This window comes from Prionailurus bengalensis, chromosome C1, assembly GCF_016509475.1.
Source record: "Prionailurus bengalensis isolate Pbe53 chromosome C1, Fcat_Pben_1.1_paternal_pri, whole genome shotgun sequence".
Taxonomy (NCBI): Eukaryota; Metazoa; Chordata; class Mammalia; order Carnivora; family Felidae; genus Prionailurus; species Prionailurus bengalensis.
The window spans coordinates 106,325,933-106,346,898 of record NC_057345.1 but is presented as its reverse complement, the minus strand read 5'-3'; the positions used below and the strand labels follow the sequence as shown (position 1 = coordinate 106,346,898).

General features: G+C 43.6%; 1 protein-coding gene across 3 annotated transcripts; it reads right to left on the bottom strand.

Annotated features, from left to right (window-relative positions):
- Window positions 1-3,818: 3,818 nt before the first annotated feature.
- Window positions 3,819-12,869, bottom strand: PSMD4 (proteasome 26S subunit ubiquitin receptor, non-ATPase 4). 3 transcript variants are annotated; one of them, XM_043576276.1, is made up of 10 exons: window positions 12,757-12,869; window positions 7,917-8,057; window positions 6,828-6,942; window positions 6,336-6,422; window positions 6,038-6,106; window positions 5,653-5,868; window positions 5,151-5,259; window positions 4,845-4,976; window positions 4,692-4,759; window positions 3,819-4,108 (listed from the first exon to the last, which is right to left on the bottom strand). In XM_043576276.1, the coding sequence occupies exons 1-10, from the start codon at window positions 12,780-12,782 to the stop codon at window positions 3,938-3,940; spliced, it is 1,134 nt and encodes a 377-aa protein (XP_043432211.1). In that variant the 5' UTR covers window positions 12,783-12,869; the 3' UTR covers window positions 3,819-3,937. The 3 variants fall into 3 exon arrangements, with proteins under 3 accessions (XP_043432211.1, XP_043432210.1, XP_043432212.1); XM_043576275.1 differs by lacking the exon at window positions 12,757-12,869 and adding an exon at window positions 10,801-10,841; XM_043576277.1 differs by lacking the exon at window positions 5,653-5,868 and having other exon boundaries at window positions 12,757-12,852.
- Window positions 12,870-20,966: the final 8,097 nt, after the last annotated feature.

The window sequence follows — 20,966 nt, the reverse complement described above, 5'->3', positions numbered from 1 at the left end:
AAATAAATAGAGAGTCCCAAATCAAACATATTATATATATATATATATATATATATATATATACACATATATATCTCAAACATATATATATGTTTAAAATATATATACCTCATATATATATCATATATATATCTCAAACGTATTTGATATATATATGTATTTAATTGGTATATATTTAATCAATAATTTAGTATCAAAAAGTTAAAGAACTCTTACAAAACATCAATAAAAAGACAATCCAATAGAAATATGGACAAAAGTCATGAAGAGACATTTCACAAAAATGTGAAATACAAAGACCTATTGTTAAAAAATGTAAAAAGGAGCACCTGAGTGGCTCAGTCAGTTGAGCATCTGACTTCAGCTCAGGTCATGATCTCATGGTTTGTGGGTTCAAGCCCTACATTGGGCTCTGTGCTGACAGCTCAGAGCCTGGAGCTTACTTTGGATTCTGTGCCTCCCTCTCTCTGCCCCTCTCCCACTCACACTGTGTCTCTCTCTGTCTCTCAAAAATGAACAAACGTTTAAAAAAATGTAAAAAGATCAACCTCATTAGTAATCAGGGAAATGCAAATCAAGACCACGGTCAATTATCATTTATCCTGATTGGATTGGCAGAAATTAAGAAGTCTTAACGATACCAAGGGCTGGAAAGGATTTGGTCAACAGGAATTCTTACACCACAGGAGGAAGTGCAAATCCACACAGCCACAGTGAAAAACAACTCAGCATTATTCTATAAAGCAGCCTAAAGAAACTCTTGGACATGTGCATCAGCAGGGATGTACAAAACATTCCACTGTAACCCCATTGCCAATTGAAAAATAACGGTGCAGTGCAAATGTCCACCAACAGGAAAATGGGTAGATTGTAGTATATTCACAGCAAGTAGTACTATACAACCAGAAAAAAAGAACGACTACATGCAAAACTTTGAAGAACCCCAGAAATGAAACATTTGTTTAAAAAGTTCCAGAAGTCTCCGGGTGTGTGAGCGGCTCAGTTGGTCAAGTGTGTGACTCTTGATTTTGGCTCAGGTCATGATCTCGGGGTCGTGAGACTGAGCCCCATGTCAGGATCCTCGCTTGGCTTGGAGCCTGCTTAAGATTCTCTCTCTTTCTCTCCCTCTCCTACTCATGCTCTCTTTCCCTCTTAAAAACAAAATAAAGAAAAAGAAAAGAAAGTTCCAGAAGTGTCACAGTATAAAACTATTAAAAAAAATTTTTTTAATATTTATTTTTGAGAGAGAGAGAGAGAGTGGGGGAGGGTCAGAGTGACAGGGAGACACAGAATCCGAAGCAGGCTCCAGGCTCTGGGCTGTCAGCACATAGCCCAATGCAGAGCTGGAACTCATAATCTATAAGATCATGACCTGAGCTGAAGTCAGCTGCCCAACTAACTGAGCCACCCAAGGGCCCCAAAACTTTTTTGTATAAAACTCAGAAACAAGCAATACTGAAAAAACTATGAAAAAGAAAAATGATAAAATGTAAAATTCTGGATAATAGTTATCTCTGGGGAGGCTGTAGAGGTGGGTTCAAGAAGATACACCAGAGGAATGTGGCATTAGTAATATTCTAGCTCTTAAGTTGAATGCAGATATGTTCATTTTGTTGTTATGATTCATGATTTATATGTAGGTTATTTTATAGGTCAAATATCAATTACCTCTTTAAATATAATAAACAAGAGGATTACGTGATTTAGAAACTGAAGTAGAGCTGACAGTTACATTAGTTTCAGGTGTACAACATGGTGATTTGCCAGGTCTATATGCTGTACTCACAAGCGTAGCTGCTGTCACCATACAACACTAATACAACACCATTGACTATATTCCGTTTGCTGTCCCTTTCTTCTGTATGCTGCGACTTAATCATTCCGTAACTGTTAGCCTGCACCTCCCAGTTCCCTTCACCTGCTCTGCCCATCCTGCAACCTCCACCCCTCTGGCAAACCACCAGTGTTTTCTGTATTTACAGGTCTGTTTCTGCTTTTTTTGGTGTTTGTTCCTTTTTAAAAAAAATTTAAGGTTTTTATTTATTTTTGAGACAGAGAGAGACAGAGCATGAGCAGGGGAGAGGCAGAGAGAGAGGGAGACACAGAATCTGAAGCAGGCTCCAGGCCCTGAGCTGGCAGCACAGAGCCTGACGCAGGGCTTGAACTCAAGGACTGTAAGATCATGACCTGAGCCAAAGTCAGACACTTAACCGACTGAGCCACCCAGGTGCCCGTTTGTTCCTTTTTTTTAGATCCACATTTAAGCGAAATCATATTTGTCTTGCTCTTACTTAGCATTATACCTTCTAGGTCTGTCCCTGTTGTAAGTGGCACGCCCTTTTTTATGGCTGATATTCCAGTGTGTGTGTGTGTGTGTGTGTGTGTGTGTGTGTGTGTATCTCACATACATATCTCACATCCTTATCCATTCATCCACTGATTGGGTTGCTTCTGTATCTTGGCTATTATAAATAATATTGCAATAAACAGAGAGGTGCATGTGTCTTTTCAAGTATTTCTGTGTTCTTTGGATAAATACCCAGAAGTTGAATTAGTGTATTATATGGTATTTCTAATTTTTTGAGGAACCTCCAAACTGTTTTCACCAATTTCCACTCCCACCAGAGTGTACGAGGGTTCCCTTTTCTTCACATCCTTGTCAACACTATTCTTATCTTCTTGATACAAGCCATTCTGACTTGCAAATTGAGATCTCATTGTGGTTTTGATTTGCATTTCCCTGACAATTGGTGAGGTTGAGCATCTTTTCAGGTATCGGCCATTTATATATCTCCTTTGGAAAAAGGTCTATTCACGTCTTCTTCCCATCGTTTAGTCGGATTGTTGGTTTTTTGTTTTTTGGTTTTTTTGGATGTTGAGCTGTAGAAGTTCTTTTTATTTACTTTAATTTTTTAAAGTTTGGGAGAGAGAGAGAATGCAAGTGGGGGGGAGGGCAGAGAGAGAGAGAGAGAGAGAGAGAGAGACAAAGAATTCCAAGTAGATTCCACACTGTCAGCGCAGAGCCGATGTGGGCTTGAACTCACGAACCACAAGATCATGACCTACGCCAAAGTCAGGAGCTTAGCAGACTGAACCACCCAGGTGCCCCGAACTGTAGTTCTTTGTATATTTTGAATAGTAACCCCTTATCAGATATATATTTGCAAATATCCTTCCATTTAGTAAGCTTCTTTGGGATTATGTGAATTTTGCATTCTATTCCATACCCTATGAGAAAACCGTCCTCTAAATGTGGTGCTCCAAGAAGATGAACAGGTTTATCTTGTGGCTTCACAGGCCTCACCTTGTCAAAGTCAGGTCTCAAGGATCCCTGGTCTTCAGTGTTTTCACTGCTGACCACTTTCCCATCTCCTCCACTCACCCAGCCAGTCTCTGAGCTACTCAGTCCTTCCCAAGTGCCTCTGTGTCATCAGCACATACGGTTCCTGCTGACTGGAAACATCCCCATCTCTTCCCTGTTGGCTGATGGACATTTCGCCCTGATGAACATGGAGGACTCAGGTGTTACCTCCAGGAGCCTTCCCAGAGACTGTGAGGGTTTGGCCCTTTCTCCCATTCTCACAGCGCCTCGTTCGTGGCCCTCTTTGGGCACTTTCCGAAGTGTGTAAACACACATTTCCAGGCCGGCCCTGCTCCAGACTCGAGTCTCCAAAGGCCAATACTGTTTTATATTTAATTAATTAATTAATTAATTAATTAGAGACCAGGTACTGAGGACTCAGTAGGGGACACTCCCCTTCGTGCCAGGCACTCCTCCCCTCTCTCACACTTACAGCTACTACTACTGGAGGCAAAAGGAAACAAAAGTTGCCAAGCTTTATTGAGGCGGCAGTGGTTACAGGTAACATATCTAAGCCTACACCCCGTCCCACCCTGTGCGGCCCCTGAGCAGGCTCAGCCACCCTTGCCCCCAGTCTCATTTCTTGTCCTCCTCCTTCTTGTCTTTCTTGCCATCCTTGTTGGCCTGGGAGGCGAGGGACCCCATGGCATTTCGAATAGCTTCATTGTTGGGATCCACTCCTGGCAGGTTCTCCAGGACACTCTGAAGGAACTCGGGGTCCTGCATCACATCATAATCCTCCTCCTCCTGAAAAAGGGCAGGGTGGGCTTGGGGCAGGGGCAGGGGCAGGGGCTGGGCCATCTGGGGAGCACACGGCTGCCTGAGCCTCTCTCTCCACCTGACTGGGTGCGGGGACACCTCTGGCCAAGAGTAGGAAGGACAATTGAGGAAAATATCCAGTGCCTATATGCGGTACAAACTCACACATTTAGTACTGGCCAGAGAAACTGGAACTCAGCTTCCTGAGCATACAGCATAAAATTACATGCCATCACGTTCAGATTTCTTGCTCTCAGATACCCATTCTTTTTTTCCGCCTTTCACCCTGGTGGGAAGACAATATCCTACACACCCGTCCAGACTGCTCCCACCAAAAAGGAAGGACAATTACAGAACATGAGGACACTTACTCAACCTTGACTGTGAGCGTCCTATTGCCTTAGCAAAGTTTACCAACAAGAAACGTATATACTTCTGTTTCTTTCCCTGTGCTCCTCAAAAAGCTCAGCTGTGAAACCCGAAGAGTGGTTTCAGGCCTGGAGGGTTTGAGGACATGAACACCAGGGGACTTTAAGCATGATGGGGATGGGGAGTCACTGCTGGCCCTCACCTTGGCAGGCTCAGATGTGTCCATGGCTGAACTGGCATCAATGTCGGCTGATTCTGCCTGGCCAAACTCTGAAGAAAAGAGGTCAGTGTATTGAGCTCCATTTCCGGACCCAACCTCTCCGCCTGAGCACTGAGCCCCGGGGCCCTGACTCACCTGCACCCTGTAGGGACATCTGCATGGCGTAGGCAATCTGCTCTTCCTCGGTCATACTGCTCAGGTCGGGGAGCCCGGTGCGGCCAAACTCCTGCTGGCTGATGGTCATCTTCAGCAGGGCATCATCCGAGTCTGGAAAAAGAAAGAGAGTGGTAGAGTAGAACCGGTGCCAGGGTCCACACAGACCCACCCCCAAAGCGTTCCCCCAGCCCATATACTCCCGGGGCTGCTGGGCCTCCCCATTCCTACTCCTTCTCCTGCACCTCCATCCCGGGCCACTGGGCACCCTTCAGCCCTATCCCTCACCTTCGGCCCCGGCTGTAGCAATCCCGGCCTCAGCAGCAGAGGCTGCAGCTGCCCGCCGGGCCTCCTCCTCCTGCCGCTGCCGCTGCTCTTCCATAGAGACACGGAGGGCCTGGCAAAGGGCAGGGCAAGGTCAGGCATTCTGCCTGCCCTCCTCGCGGGCAGTGGGCGAGTCCCCTGAGGGGTGGGAAAGGAACACAAAGGGGCAGCTTCTGGTTTATGTACATGGTGAAGAAGCTGGGAGGTAAGAGATGATATAGGGGAAAAGGGAGGACTTGGAAGAAGCCTGGGCTTTAATTACAAGTGAACAAGAGCACTGACACTGGTGCCCCCGGAGATCACACAGATTTAAGGGGAAGAGGGACCCGAAGGGAGTATGGGAAAATGAGCAAGGGTGCTCAGGACTGTCTAGCCCTAGAGAAGCTAGCTATGTGGCGTGTGGGTGTGTGAGTAAGGAGGACAAAGAAAGACCCCTGGGCTCTACGTGAGGTCAATGTTTGCTCACCAGGGCCAGCTCAGGATCAGCACTGGGATCCACTCCAAATTCAAAGTCACTGGCACCAAGTCCCAGCATGGCACCACCTTCACCAGCCAGAATCGGAGAACTGATGAGGGCATCGGCCAAGCTGGGCCCGGGGGGCACTGTCACCAGATGAGAACCGGTACCATCTTTGCCATTCAGTGTGTTTACAAACGCTGTCAGCTTTTCTGTGTTCACTTCCTGAGGGAGGGAAGGACACAGCAGGCTCTCCTTCCCGCCCTACTCCCCGTCTTCTGCCACTTCAGCTTTTGTTTGTAGCTACTCTCTCACAGTGCAGGCACTCCTCTGGGGAAGGACTGTTCTGTTTACAGCCAAATCAAGTCCATGCCCCCAACCTGGCCTTACTCACCTCTTCCCCAAAGTTGATAATGTCAACATTCACTTTTTCCTTCTTGAGACGTTTAGCCAGCTTCACCAGCTAGGAAGAGGGAAGAGAAATGAGGAAATCTGTTCCATACCATGAGGGGAAATGACACACCTCACAAAAGCATACGGAAACTGGTTAACCTCCCCAAGGCCCCCCAACAGAAACACTGAATTCTGTAGATCCACCTTTCCCCGAAGAGATGAACCCAATGACTCTGCCAGGCTCCCTTAAGGCCTGAGAGACCCCATTCCCAAATGTCCCAGCTGTCACCTGGACTCACATCCTTCTCATTGTCCTCCACGGGACTTCCCACAAAGGCAATGATGCGCATCTTGTGATTCTTGCCCTGTCGGTGCTTCAGAGCCAGCTTGTAAAGAGAGAGGAAGTTCTCACAGTCAGCCAGAGGCATCACCTAGCTCACTCCCTGTCACTCTGCATTTTTTATGGTTCTTATGGTTTCTACATTCCTCAAGTCCACCATCCTGCTCACACACATTAGACACAGAAGGGTCTAATCCCTCCTTCATCCTTCCTCCTTGCTGTGCCTCTGTGTGGACAAGGAAGAGGGGTGAGTCTTAATTCCAGGGGTCTTTTCCCTCACCGTCATCACTGGTCCTGGAATTTTTCCCACCATATCTTTTCTACTCATTTCTGAGTCCTTTCTATTCCCCTGCTCTGGTTCTGGCTCAAGACTCCAGGGGAGAAATCAACAACGTTGGGGGCAGAACTTCAGAACACGGAGAAACAATCAAAGGGATCCAGTAGGACTCACGTGGGCCACGCGGATGCCAGTGCAGAAGGTGATCTTGCCCTTGGGTTGGACAGTGTGAAGCTTGGAAAGGATGCGGCCGGTGTCAGGGGTGAGTGTGGTCAGCACTTCACAGTCACTGGGATGTAGGGAAACGGTTTCTGTGACTTCAGGTCAGGACAAGTCCTCAAAAACTGTATTTGACTCTTCTTTTCTTTTTTTAAGTAAGTTCTACGCCCAATGTGGATCAAGAGTCACATGCTCTACTGACTGAGCCAGCCAGGTGCACCTGACTTGTCTTCTCTTTAAAGACCTTTATAATAACTGTAATCTCTACTTTTCTTAATCCAACGCCCAGTGTTTAGAGAGTAGACCTTAAAAGTTCTCATCACAAGCAAAGAAAAATTTGTGAGATATGGGTGTTAACTAAACTTAGCGTGGTGATCATTTTCACAATATATACATATATCAAATCATTATGTTGTATACCTTAAACTTATGCCATGTTATACGTCAATCATATCTCCATAAAACTGGAAATAATATTCAGTAGATATGAGCACAGGAAATAAGTAGTTGATTTTGCAAACTTGCCCTCTTCCTCCCAATTTCCCTTGAATTCCTGTTATGCTGCCTTCTGGGGGTAACATGACAATCCCTCTACCATAGCTCGATGCTATTGACTATGTCTCCCACCTGCTCCATCTCTAGACCCACTGGCCAGCTGACAACACGCATACTGGGATGGGAGGCTACTCATCTGAGGGTTATCAGTCCTTAGACCACTTCTAGGTGGTCTATCACATGTAAGAGGACATGTGATAAATGCCCTGAGGACCCTTATCCCAAATCACTTTTCATTGAATTTAAAATATATTGTGAACTCTCACCCCAGAAGATCTAGTTTCATAACTGTATTAAATTCAGATTAATATTAAACTCAAGTTACGATCTATATTTCCACCAAATAGTGAAGAAACTAGTCTAGAAGGTGGATAGGCAAACATAACTTCACAGAACCTACGAAAGGGTGGCAACCTGGATACCACAGTGGGTCACATGTGGGAAGCCACCCACCCACCTACCAAGCCCCTCCTCCTCTGCCCCATGTACTTGGCCAGTGTGATGAGGCCCACGTTGTTCTCAGGGTTGCTGCGCGTCTTGGAGTGACACACTATGTTGACAGCGTCCTGCTGGGCCTGCAGCCGGGTGGGTAAGAAGTCCCCATTCCGCATATATTCACTGTTGTCCACGCTGTCAGATTAGGAGAGAAGGAAGGGAAAGAAGACATATTGTAGGATCTCTCTAGTTCTAGGGACCCCTACCTCCCTGCAACACTTTTCCTTTGAGGGACATTGTAATGTACAGCAGTGCATTTATATGTGTGTGTGTGTGTGTATGTATATATATATATATATATATATATATATATATATATACACATATATGTATACATATATATATACACACACATACACATACACACATACACACACACACACACACACACACACACACACACACAGACTTCCAAGCATTACACCAGACTTAGAGACTCAAAATGAGAGAAGGGGGAAACAAAATTAAATCTTCACTCCACAAGTGACTCTGATAAGCACCAAACATTGAGATCCACTCATGTACCACAACCACCTTCTCATAAGAGTCATGTAAGTGTTATTAAACACTGTCATGGATGTATATTCTAAATTTGCCTTTAAAATGTGAGCATTCCAAAAGTAGAAAATATTTATAAAATAGTACATGACTGGCAGCACTGAGTGCAGGAAAACACAATGCAATCATTTGGTTAAATGTTCAACAGCTTTGACAGCTGGACTAAACTGCAAAAATGAGATTTCATGGATTTGGAGTCTCACTTCTTTTATCCTTGCAGTTTTTCCCAATCTAAGGGACCCAGATAATATGAAATATAAGCTCCAGCTTCCCAGAGACCATAAGAAGGCAAGTAAATGAAGCCGTTACACAAGCCCTGAGCAGGATCAATTCCTGATGACTCGAGATCCTCTAGAACTCTGTCAATGATTCCATCTGTGCTGAAGGGAGGAAGGAGTGGCCTCCTAGATGAGACACTTCATTTCCCCTGGCTAACAAAATATGGTTCAGGTGGCAATCTTTTTCTTTAGTATCCTCTGGCAATAAATATAAACCAAACATGATGAAGAGAGGTAATTAAGAAACTACCCTAAGAAACACAAATGGGAGTAAAGAACAGTGTTCAGGTTCAGGTTCAAATCCCCAATCTGTTACTTATTAATACTATGATCCTGAGGAAGTTACTTAATTTCTCTAAGGTCTAGTTACTTCATCTGTAAAATGAATTTTTACCTGTACAGGATTGCTACGATGATGAAATTCATAGACAGTACTTAGCACAGGGCCTAACAATAAGCATGAAACACAGACTAGTTTTCATAGTGGAAACTCCATCTATGTAAAGGAGATCAAGGGCTGACTCGACTGACCATGCATTATATTCTTTTTTCCCTGATACACTGTTTCTGATTATTCTCCCAGCAGGGAAGTAACAGTCTCTCTAGCTTCAAATACAGTAGTGAGTCCAAATATAAAAAACAATGGAGGCATTGAGGACCATCCAATTGGACAGCTACTAAGTATAAGGACTCTGGGCAACAGGGCAAGAGCAGATGGCTAAGGGCTGGAAGAAAGGCCTCATGCAAGCAAGGGGACTTGAGCAGTAGGGAGAACAGACAGTGGAGAATGCGGCAGCAGGGCTCCCACTTTGACAGGCATCAGAACACAGGGAGGGTGATGGTAGTATGGTGGGATTAAAAACACAGATGCCTTGGGGGTGGGGGAAACACAGATGCCTGAACACCTACGTATGCATCCCTAGAAAAGTTATGCACACTGTTTAGTTTTTCTAGTTTTGACCTCTATATGAATCGAATAACATATCTATTTCTTGACTACTTTTGCTCAAAGGTATGTAATTTTTCCCAACAAAAACCCAACTCAAAATAAGGGCTTAGGGGCACCTGGGTGGCTCAGTTGGTTGAGCATCCAACTTCAGCTCAGGTCATGATCTCTCCGCTTCGGAGTTCGAGCCCCACGTTGGGCTCTGTGCTGACAGCTCAGAGCCTGCAGCCTGCTTCTGATTCTGTGTCTCCCTCTCTCTCTGCCCCTCCCCCGCACATGCTCTGTCTCTCAAAAATAAAAACATTAAAAAAATTTTTTTAAATAAGGACTTATGATATTATCCACTTATTCCATAAAGTCTTCATTTAAAAAAGAATACAGATCCCTGGATTTCCCTGGCTGGGAGTCTGACTCAGCACATGGAGAGCGGAGTCAAATACTTGCAATTTTTAATAAACTCCTCCAAAGAATTTTCATGCACAGCAGACTATGAGGCTCTACAGAAAAAGAGGAGTGGCTCTCATCATTATTCTATGACTGGACTGCTACAATTGGCCACCAATATGTCTCTCTGGACCTAATCTTTCCTCCTATACATCAAGCCAGGCCAATATTTTTTTAATGTTTATTTACTTTTGAGAGAGAGAGAGAGAGTGTGAGCACGCACAGGGGAGGGGCAGAGACAGAGGGAGACACAGAATCTAAAGCAGGCTCCAGGCTCTGGGCTGTCAGAAAAGAGCCCGATGCGGGGCTTAAACCCACAAACTGCAAGATCATGAGCCAGGCCAATATTCTTTTTTTTTTTTTTTTTTTAATGTTTACTTATTATTTTGAGAGACAGAGTGCAAACAGGGGAGGGGCAGAAAGAGAGGGAGACACAGACTCCAAAGCAGGCTCCAGGCTCTGAGCTGTTAACACAGAGCCCAACATGGGGCTCAAACTCACAGACCGCAAGATCATGACCTGAGCCGAAGTTGGACACTTAACTGACTGAGCCACCCAGGCATATCCCATGCAATATTCTTAAACGCCGTTTTGTATACGGCTTGGCCTCCCCATGGCGTGAACTCTTTCAGAAGTCCTCTGTGGAAGGTACCAGACAGAGGTCGGCCTCCTGAGCCTGACATCCATCTACCTCTGAAAAAAGAAAGAAAGAAACTACCTTACACCAACAACCTTATAATCAAGTCACACTAGCCTATTTCCTAATTCCTAACCACACCTTGGGTATTTACACTTCAGCAGCTTGGTTTCTGCCTTTCCCCCTAACTGTCTGTCTTTCCTCAACATTTGTCAAAATCCCTTCAAGGCCCCTCTTAAATTCCCTCTTGAGGACTCCTCAAGTACACTGAACCCAACAGATGTACAGCGCTGTACAGTTTACAGAGCACCGTCACAAACATTTTACCCACCTGTGCTATAAGGCAAGTGGAGGTCACTACTCTCCCCAGTGAGAGATTTACTACATTCTCAAGAACATAGAGCTGGTAAGTACCAAAACCACAGGATTTCGTATTCCAAATCCTGTACTTTTTCTACTCTAACATGCTCTCTCCCAGAAGTTGCCAGATTTAGCAAATAAATAAATAGGACTCCACTCCCAGTTAAATTTGAACTATACATAATTAACAAATAACTTCCGGGGCACCTGGGTGGCTCGGTTAAGCTTCCGACTTTGGCTCGGGCCATGATCTCACGGTCCATGAGTTCGAGCCCCACTTTGGCCTCTGTGTTGACAGCTCAGAGCCTGGGACATGCTTGGGATTCTGTGTCTCCCTCTCTCTCTTCCCCTCCCCCACCCCATCTCTAAAAAATGTTAAAAATTTTTTTAATTTTTATTTTATTTTTAATTTTTAAAAATGTTTATTTCTGAGACAGAGAGAGACAAAGCGTGAGTGGGGGAGGGGCAGAGAGAGAGGGAGACGCAGAATCCAAAGCTGGCTCCAGGCTCTGAGCAGTCAGCACAGAGCCCAACACGGGGCTCAGGCTCAAAATCACAGACCGCGAGATCATGACTTGAGCCGAAGTCAGAAGCTCAACCAACTGAGCCACCCAGGCGCCCCCCAGCAAAAAAAATTTTTAAGTAACTTTTTAGTATAAATGTGTCCCATGCAATATTTCGGACATTCCTATGGCCATTTTTTATATTAAAAACTATTGTTTATATAAAGTATTCAAATTTAGCTGTGTATCCTATATTTTATCTGGCAATGCTATTCCCCGCCCACCAAAAGAAAAACTCAGGTGGTTCTTCCATCCAACTGGCGATTTGTGTTTGTGTACTATTTTGTATTATATTTTACTCTCATACTTCGAAGAAATTGTTGAAACCTCGCAAAAGTTTGTGTCCTCATCTTCTACTCCAACTTATAATAAAATACTCAGCCCAAGTCTGAGACTGATTAAGAGATCTAGCTCACCAGATAAGGGCTTTAATGTCAGAAAGCCTGGGGTTTAAATCTTGGCTCAGGCTAGTCATTTAAAATTGCTGAGACTCGGTATCTCCATCTGTAAAATGGACAGATATTTACCTAGGAGTGTTGTGAGGTGTAAGTGAGACAACGTAAATTCCCGCCTGACACAGAGAAACCAATTTATAAATAATACCTTTCGAGATGATACAGGGAAAGGTAATGGAGACAGAGATGAGCACCCGGGGCTGGGAAAGAATTTACAATTTCCCTTCCTAATACCCATTATTTTGAGAAGCGGAGGGCAAACTACACGATGAATCTGAGAAGCAGGACTCTGGCTACAGACAGCAGAGTTGGGGATAGTCTAGAGAAGATGACGCTACACTAGAGCAAGGCAGCAGGGATCGGCTGGTCAATGACAGTCCGACAGCTGAGGGATACTGGGGGTGCTCCGGGCCCATCCACCTCTCCCGGGGCCTGGGATGACTCAGGAAGTCGATGAAGCTCCTTCCTTCCTGGCCCTGGGCCGCATCTCGCTGACTGGTCCCCCACCCCCATCCCAGCCCACCCGGCCTCCGCGCGACATGCGTCCCCCACCCCATCCCGCCGCATCACGGGGCCCCGAGGCAGCTCCTCACCAGACCATAGTGCTTTCCAACACCATCTTGCCACCTTCCACCCTCCCGGACCGGTTCTCCTAGACTGACAAACAACAACTTCTCCGATTGGTCCAATGCTCACCACCAATCATAAGGCCCCGCTCGGCGAGGGGCATTCGCCTCCAGCCTCCGCGTTGCATTTTGGGAATTGTAGGCGCAGCCAAAATGGCATTCATGAGGGACGTAGGACGTAGGTAACACGCAAGAGAGCCCTTCTTTGCTTTCCGTGTCTTGCAGGTTCTGTGGTTGAGTTCTCTGCTGGCTGATCTACGAGAAGCGGGGAAGGATCCTTTGAAATTATTGTGGATGTGTCTGCCAGCATCGTTTTTTATAAAGTGGCGGGATGGCCAATGACATTACAGCTCCGTCAGTTCCCCATAGCGCTTTGTGCACCCAACCACCAAGCCCTTAGCCTCCTGAATTGAATGTGTATCTCTTCCTCCCATTTAATTAAGGGCAGGAAAAGTGTCTTAATCTTTGCAGTCCCTAAGCCCAGTACAGAGCCTGACACATGGTAGGAGCCAAGAAAAGGTTTGACAAATCAATCCTTTTAACTAATCTCCCAAAGAATGGGAGACAAACTAGTAAACCATTTTGGTTTGTTAATCAAGAACAATATTCATGGGAATGCAAGCTGGTGCAGCCACTCTGGAAAACAGTATGGAGGTTCCTCAAAAAACTAAAAATAGAACTACCCTACAACCCAGCAATTGCACTACTAGGCATTTATCCACAGGATACAGGTGTGCTGTTTCGAAGGGACACATGCACCCCCATGTTTATAGCAGCACTATCAACAATAGCCAAAGTATGGAAAGAGCCCAAATGTCCATTGATAGATGAATGGATAAAGAAGATGTGGTATATATACACAATGGAGTATTACTCGGCAATCAAAAGGAATGAAATCTTGCCATTTGCAACTACGTGGATGGAACTGGAGGGTATTATGCTAAGTGAAATTAGTCAGCCAGAGAAAGACAAATATCATATGATTTCACTCATATGAGGACCTTAAGAGACAAAACAGATGAAATAAGGGAAGGGAAACAAAAATAATATAAAAACAGATGGGGACAAAACATAAGAGACTCTTAAATATGGAGAACAAACAGAGGGTTACTGGAGGGGTTGTGGGAGGGGGCATGGGCTAAATGGGTAAGGGGCACTAAGGAATCTACTCCTGAAATCATTGTTGCACTATATGCTAATTTGGATGTAAATTTTAAAAAATAAGAAAGAAAATTTAAAAAAGGAAAAAAATAATATTCAAAAATGCTTTGGATTACCTTTCCCTACACACACATGTAAAACTGGAAATTCCAGGCCTCTCCATTGGAGGGAAAACGTAGCAAGGGACCAGGCATGGCTACAGAACACCATATTTAGAGATGGGAGAGTGGAGTGTTGTGGATATTACCTAAATGTTGGTTTAATAGATATGCTCAAAAGTTATTGGTAGGCATCAGAGCTTGTATAGGAGTAAAATCTCCCTATTACTAGAGAAAAAACTGTCAACATAACCGTAGACAGGAATGGGGATATAAGCACAGAAAAATAATTACAAGTTCAAATATAACCAAAATATTTTGCAAACAAGACAAGAAATACATTTAAAAACTAGCTACACATTGTAAATAGAGACACACAAAACTAGTGATAAAAAGTAAAAATTGGGGCGCCTGGGTGGCTCAATCAGTTAAGCGTCTGACTTTGCCTCAGGTCATGATCTCACAGTTCTTGAGTTCGAGGCCTGAGTAGTGCTTGCTGCTGTCAGAGTGGAGCCCTCTTTGGATCCCCTTTCCCCACCCCACCCCTGCCCCTCCCCTGCTCACGCGCTCTCTCTCAAAAATAAACATTTAAAAAAGTTAAAAATAAAGGGAGAGAGTTAAAAAAACTATATATATGTATACATATACATGTATATACATAAAATATATATGTATACTATATATGTGTGTGTATATATATATATATATATATATACACACACACACACACACATATATATCAGGCAACAGTAATGAAAGAAACCGTGTATACCTATATTAATATTATACAAAATAGAAATCAACACAAATAGCTGAAGTAAGATCAGGAGGAGGGTATTTCATAAAATATAAAATCCATCAACAAAAAAATATTCTGGGTTAATTACAATAATACAACTCCAAAGACAAATTGAATATCAAGGATAACTATAAGTATTCTTCTAAATGTATAAGTAAACAAAGACAAACATTCAACACAAACAAACTAGGAAATGAATGTTCTGGAATGTCATCACTGTTCTGGGAAAACATGATCCATGCATGATACCTGTGCAGGGAAGTGTCACCATCTCAGCATTAGTCAGACATTTAATAGGTTGTGACCAGTTTTTAGTCACTACACTTTTTTAATTTTTAATGTTTATTTATTTATTTTTGAGAGAGAGAGAGAGACAGAGGGCAAGTGGGGGGAGGGGCAGAGAGAGAGGGAGACACAGAATCTGAAGCAGGCTCCAGGCTCTAAGCTGTCAGTAAGTACAGAGCCAGACGCAGGGATTGAACTCACGAGTCCTGAGACCATAACCTGAGCCAAAGTCAGATGCCCAACCGACTGAGCCACCCAGGCGCCCCTAGTTACTACACTTTTAAAAGTCTATGGAGGGGAGCCTGGGTGGCGCAGTCGGTTAAGCGTCCGACTTCAGCCAGGTCACGATCTCGCGGTCCGTGAGTTCGAGCCCCGCGTCGGGCTCTGGGCTGATGGCTCGGAGCCTGGAGCCTGTTTCCGATTCTGTGTCTCCCTCTCTCTCTGCCCCTCCCTGTTCATGCTCTGTCTCTCTCTGTCCAAAAAATAAATAAACGTTGAAAAAAAAATTAAAAAAAAAAAAGTCTATGGAGATATTGCAAAGAATACAAAATATAATGACCATTAAAAAATGAGATAGTGAGGGGCGCCTGGGTAGCTCAGTTGGTTAAACGTCTGACTCTTGATTTCAGCTCAGGTCATGATCTGATGGTTGGTGAGATTAGCCCCAAGTTGGACACCACGCTGACAGCTCGGAGTCCCCTTGGGATCCTCTCTCTCACTCCTTCTCTCTCTGTGTACCCCCCCCCCCGACTCCTCCTCTTGCTCTCTCTCTCAAAATAAATAAACTTAAAAAAAATGAGAGTGAGAAATAGATTGACTTAATTCAACCTAGAGAATCAAGAACCAATACTCTCTTTGAACAGAGATGTCCTGTTAGCATTATGTCAGAAGCTGTTAAGAGAAATGAGAGTTGCAACAATGTGCACAAAAGACAAAATCTGATAGCATCACATTTTGGTAAAACGAGAGCTCTATAATGAAAAAAAGAACAAACCAATCCACTCATTTACCTGTGGCTCAGGCACTATTCTGGGCTCTTGGAGGGGAACAAAACAAAATCCTGCCCTCACAGAGCTTACATTCTATGGGGGAAGGCAGACAGTAAGCCAGTGAGGAAGCAAGCAAATAAATGAATAAATAAAATATAAATATTATGTATTTATATAATTTAATATATATACTTTTATATTTATATATTATTTTATATATTAAAATTATATATTTCTATGTGAAATACATTGCATTACATTAAAAATATAAATAAATATATAAATTTGTTTTCAAATAATGGTGATCACTTCAGAGAAAATTAAACCCGGGTGGATGTGGTTTCTATTTTATATAAATAGGATATTAGGGAAGCCTTATATTATAGACAGCTAAAGGATACCTGGGGAAAAGAACAAGTGAAAATGACCTGAGGCAAGAATGTACTTAAGAACTTGGAGTCTACTAGGGTGGGAGTAGAGGGACAGAGGGAGGGAGAAGAAGACCAGAGAAGCAAATGTAGTAAAGTATAGAGGTTGGTGTACAGTCTCATAGATCATTTTAAGGATTCTGAGTGAGTTAAGGAGCCGTTGCAGTTTTCAACAGACGATTGACAGGATTTGACTTGTGTTTTAACAGTATCACTTTGGCTGCTACAGAGAAATGACCTTGGGGAAAAGAGCAGGAGATAAACCGGTTTAGGAGACCACTTCAGTGATCAGATAATATGACGATGGCTTATTCTAGGGTGGTAACAAGGGTGAAATGGTGATACATGGTTGGGTTTCAAGTATTTCATAAAATACAAAACTGACAGAATTTGCCAATGGATCTGATGGAGGTTTTAAGGGAAGGGAGTGTTAAGGAAGACACCAGTTGATTCTAGACAACCAGAAGCATGGAGTCATTATTTTTTTTAATAAAAAAAAAATTTTTTTTTAAGTAGTCTCCATGTGCAATGTGGGGCTTGATCTCACAACCCTGAGATCAAGAGTGGCAGGCTCTACCGAGCCAGTCAGATGCCCCATCACTATTTCTGAAGATGGGTTAGGAGGGACAAGAACCAGAAATTCAGCTTTGGTCATGATTAGGTTTAAGATGCCTATTAGACACCTGGATCTAGATGTCAAGTAAACGGGTGGATATAGGAATTTGCAGTTCAAAGGAAAGGTCTAGGCTGGAGACAGAAATTTGGGAGCTTTTAGCCGATATTGAGATAGTCTTTAGATCATGAGGTGATATGGGGTTTGAACAAATTATACAGGTCTTTAGGCTACTGTGAGGACTTAAAAAATTACTTAGGGAATGAATGTAGACTGAAAGAAGGGGTCTTATTATTGAGTTTTGGGGCACTTCAACATTTAGAGGCTAGAGAGGCAGGCACAAAAAAAGAGATGTAGCAGTGTAGCACCATGCTACAACCTAGTGAAAGTAGTATCCCAGAAGCCAAGAGGAGGGAATAAGAAGCTGTCAGATGCTGCTGCCATGTCAGAGGACGGACAGATTTAGCCAGATGGTCACCAGTGACCTTATTAAAAGTTTTGGTTGGGTGGTGGGGGCAAAACCTTAGAGGGAGTTCAAGAGAGATTAGGGTCAAAAAAACTATTAACAAAAATTCATCTGTAAGACAATTAGCTAACTCTGACCACTGGCTGGAGATTTGTTATTAAGAAAATTTTAAGACATGATAATATAGTTATATATATATTAAAGTTTGTGTTTATTTTGAGAGAGCAAGCACAAGCAGGGGAGGGCAGAGAGGAGAGACAATCCCAGTCTGTGCTGATGGCACAGAGCCCGATCAATGTGGGGCTGGAACTCATGAACCGCGAGACCAAGAACTGAGCCAAGACCAAGAGTCAGACTTAGTCAACCTACTGAGCCACCTAGGTGCCTCTCTCTCTATATATATATATATAATTTTTTTACCCCATATATGTTTATTTTTTTATTTAAAAAAATTTTTTAAACATTTACTTATTTTTGAAAGACAGAGCGAGACAGAGTGCAAGCAGGGAAGGGGCAGAGAGAGAGAGGGAGACACAGAATCCGAAGCAGTCTCCAGGCTCTGAGCTGTCAGCACAGAACCCGATGTGGGGCTCAAACCCACAAACCATGAGATCTTGACCTGAGCTGAAGTCGGACACTTAACTGACTGAGCCACCCAGGCGACCCTACCCCTATATATATTTTTAAAAAGGGTCCCTATCTCAGTTAAATGTTGAAGTATTTGTGGATGGAAGAATACGGTGTCTGGGATTTATTTTAACTTAATCCTCTGGAGGTGCAGAAAGAAAGTGGGGATGGACTAGAAAGTAATAAGTGAGGGGCACCTGGGTGGCTCAGTCGGTTGAACGTCCGACTTCGGCTCAGGTCATGATCTCGTGGTCTGTGAGTTCGAGCCCCACATCAGGCTCTGTGCTGACAGCTCAGAGCCTGGAGCCTGCTTCGGATTCTGTGTCTCCCTCTCTCTCTGCCCCTCCCCCACTCATGCTGTCAAAAATAAATAAAACATTAAAAAAACTAAAAAAAGAAAGTAATAGGTGAGATAGATTGGCCTTATTTCTGTTGATAATTATTGAAAGCTGGACAATGCATACATGGTGGTTCACTACTCTTTTGGTTGGAAATTTCCATTAAGTGAGAGAATTAATTGGAAAAAGATGCTGTATAATGAACTACTAGAAAGTAATTTTTCAAATGATATTGACCTTTTTGTGTCTTTGAAAAACTAAAGAGGAGCACCTGGCTGGCCCAGTTGGCTTGCGACTCTACTCTTAATCTCGGGGTTGTAAGTTCGAGCCCCCACGTTAGGTGTAGTGATTACTTCAAAATAAAATATTTAAGAAAAGAGGAAGAAAAACTAAAGAATACACAGTTTAATCTGGAATCTATGGCAAGAAGGGATGAGACCCCAATTCTAGTGAATAACTTTCAGAATAGCTGAGATCGACATGCTGAAAAGAAAAACGTTAAACCATGGTCTCTTACTTTCCTAAACTTTTATGTGGAAGTAGCAGCTGCTGCTCATTAGAGGGGCCCTCTGACCATCAGAGGGTGTCTACTGCACCTATTCAGCATAACAGGTAAGAGTGGCAGAAAGACCACTTATGCCTAAAACATGTTCAGATTCAAGTCCTATTAGGGAGGAAGTTTTCTCCTTATCCAGTCTAAAGGAAGGCTGAGCCTATGGCTTACATTCAAAACTGAGAATCCCCAGTTCCTTTTACTCCAATTACTTGTTCTATCATAGTTTGCTTTTTTATCACCACCTCACTCCTGAATTATTATAGTCTAATCAGTCTGCTTCTCCTATCCGATACTTTGAGAGAACTTTGTCAACAGATTAGTCTTGGAATTATTTTGATCGTGTCCTACAGGCAAAAAACATTCTACAGTTCCTCACTGCCCATAGTAATTTAAAATAAAAAATTCCGGGGCACCCAGGTGGCTCAGTCGGTTAATCGTCTGGCTTTGGCTCAGGTCAGGATCTCGCAGTCCATGAGTTTAAGCCCTGTGTCGGGCTCTGCTGACAGCTCAGCTGACAGACTCTCTGTCTCTGTCTCTCTGCCCCTTCCCCCGATCACATTCTCTCAAAAATAAATAAACATTAAAAATTTTAAAAACAGGGGCGCCTGGGTGGCTCGCTCAGTTAAGCGTCTGACTTCGGCTCAGGTCATGATCTCATGGTCCGTGAGTTTGAGCCCCACTCGGGTTCTGTGCTGACAGCTCAGAGCCTGGAGCCTGTTTCAGATTCTGTGTCTCCCTCTCTCTCTGCCCCTCCCCTGTTCATACTCTGTCTCTCTCTGTCTCAAAAAGAAAATAAACGTTAAAAAAAAAATTTTTTTTTTTTAAATTTTTTTAAACAATAAAATGAAATAAAAAATTCCTCAGTCTAGCAGTCAGGGTTTCCTGTGTGTCCTCCACCTACACCAAGATTCTCATTCAAGTCTCCTCCACTATTGCTTCTGCTGTGCTCTCTTCCTTGTTCTGTTTTGGGGAGACACCTCTAGGACCTTGGGCTCAAGTACAACTTTCTTCAACACTTCTGGTCCACAGTGACCTCTAATTTTCTTCTTACATATTCCGTACCATTCTCCAGACAACTGAAATCCTTAACTGTATCCCATCTAACATGTTGTTTTTGTGTACACACATGTATGTACACTATACACTCTTGAAGGTCAATTACTTCTTTTGACCTCCACTGCCCAGTGCATTGCTTGCTACCTGCCGCTTATATATTTGTAGAATGATCTTAACAAGGTAAGGAATAGTGCTGTGGAAAGAATAGTATTAACTTGCTTCTCTCCAAAGCCCCCCACCTACAAGCCTTAGAATGAACACCCCCTCTTTGGCCTAGTTTCCCATCACAGTAAAAGAGCCTAACTAAGGTCAACCTCACAGAAGAGGAAAACAGAACTGAGGGATGCTTTGTCTATGCTCTTCTAAGTGATGCCTTAGGGCCAGGTTGGGGGAAGGAAAGAGGGAATCTGAAGACCAACTTGTCTCAATCTTGCTGTGTCCCTCTCCTTTCCTCCTAAACTTGAGGAAGATTTTCGGTGCTGGATCCCAAGATCCATTAGTTAAAATGGGTTGCCATCTAGGCAACAGACCTACGGTAATTCCCTTCTTCACTCACCGCTTTTCCCTGTCAAATTGAAGTTGTTATGGTGGAGGGGTGGCTGGAAGGTAAGGAATGAAGCCAGCACCAGCCTGCACCAGACTGAAGGAACCTGGGGAAGACACAGTATTCGCTCAGAGAAACACAAAGAACATGGAGCCTGAACAGGGGCAGGAGATGGAGCGTACGGTGTTATGAAAAAGAATTAGGAAGAAACAAGAGA

What these genes read in the sequence shown, in the direction of transcription:
- PSMD4 (XM_043576275.1), bottom strand. Translation starts at nt 10,835, where the DNA reads ATGGATGTCAGGCTCAGGAGGCCGACCTCTGTCTG. An exon ending in TGCTACAGCCGGGGCCGAAG is followed by an intron (nt 4,977 to 5,150) that starts GTGAGGGATAGG and finishes TTCTTTTTCCAG; the next exon opens with ACTCGGATGATGCCCTGCTG. An exon ending in ACACATCTGAGCCTGCCAAG is followed by an intron (nt 4,109 to 4,691) that starts GTGAGGGCCAGC and finishes GCCCTTTTTCAG; the next exon opens with GAGGAGGAGGATTATGATGT.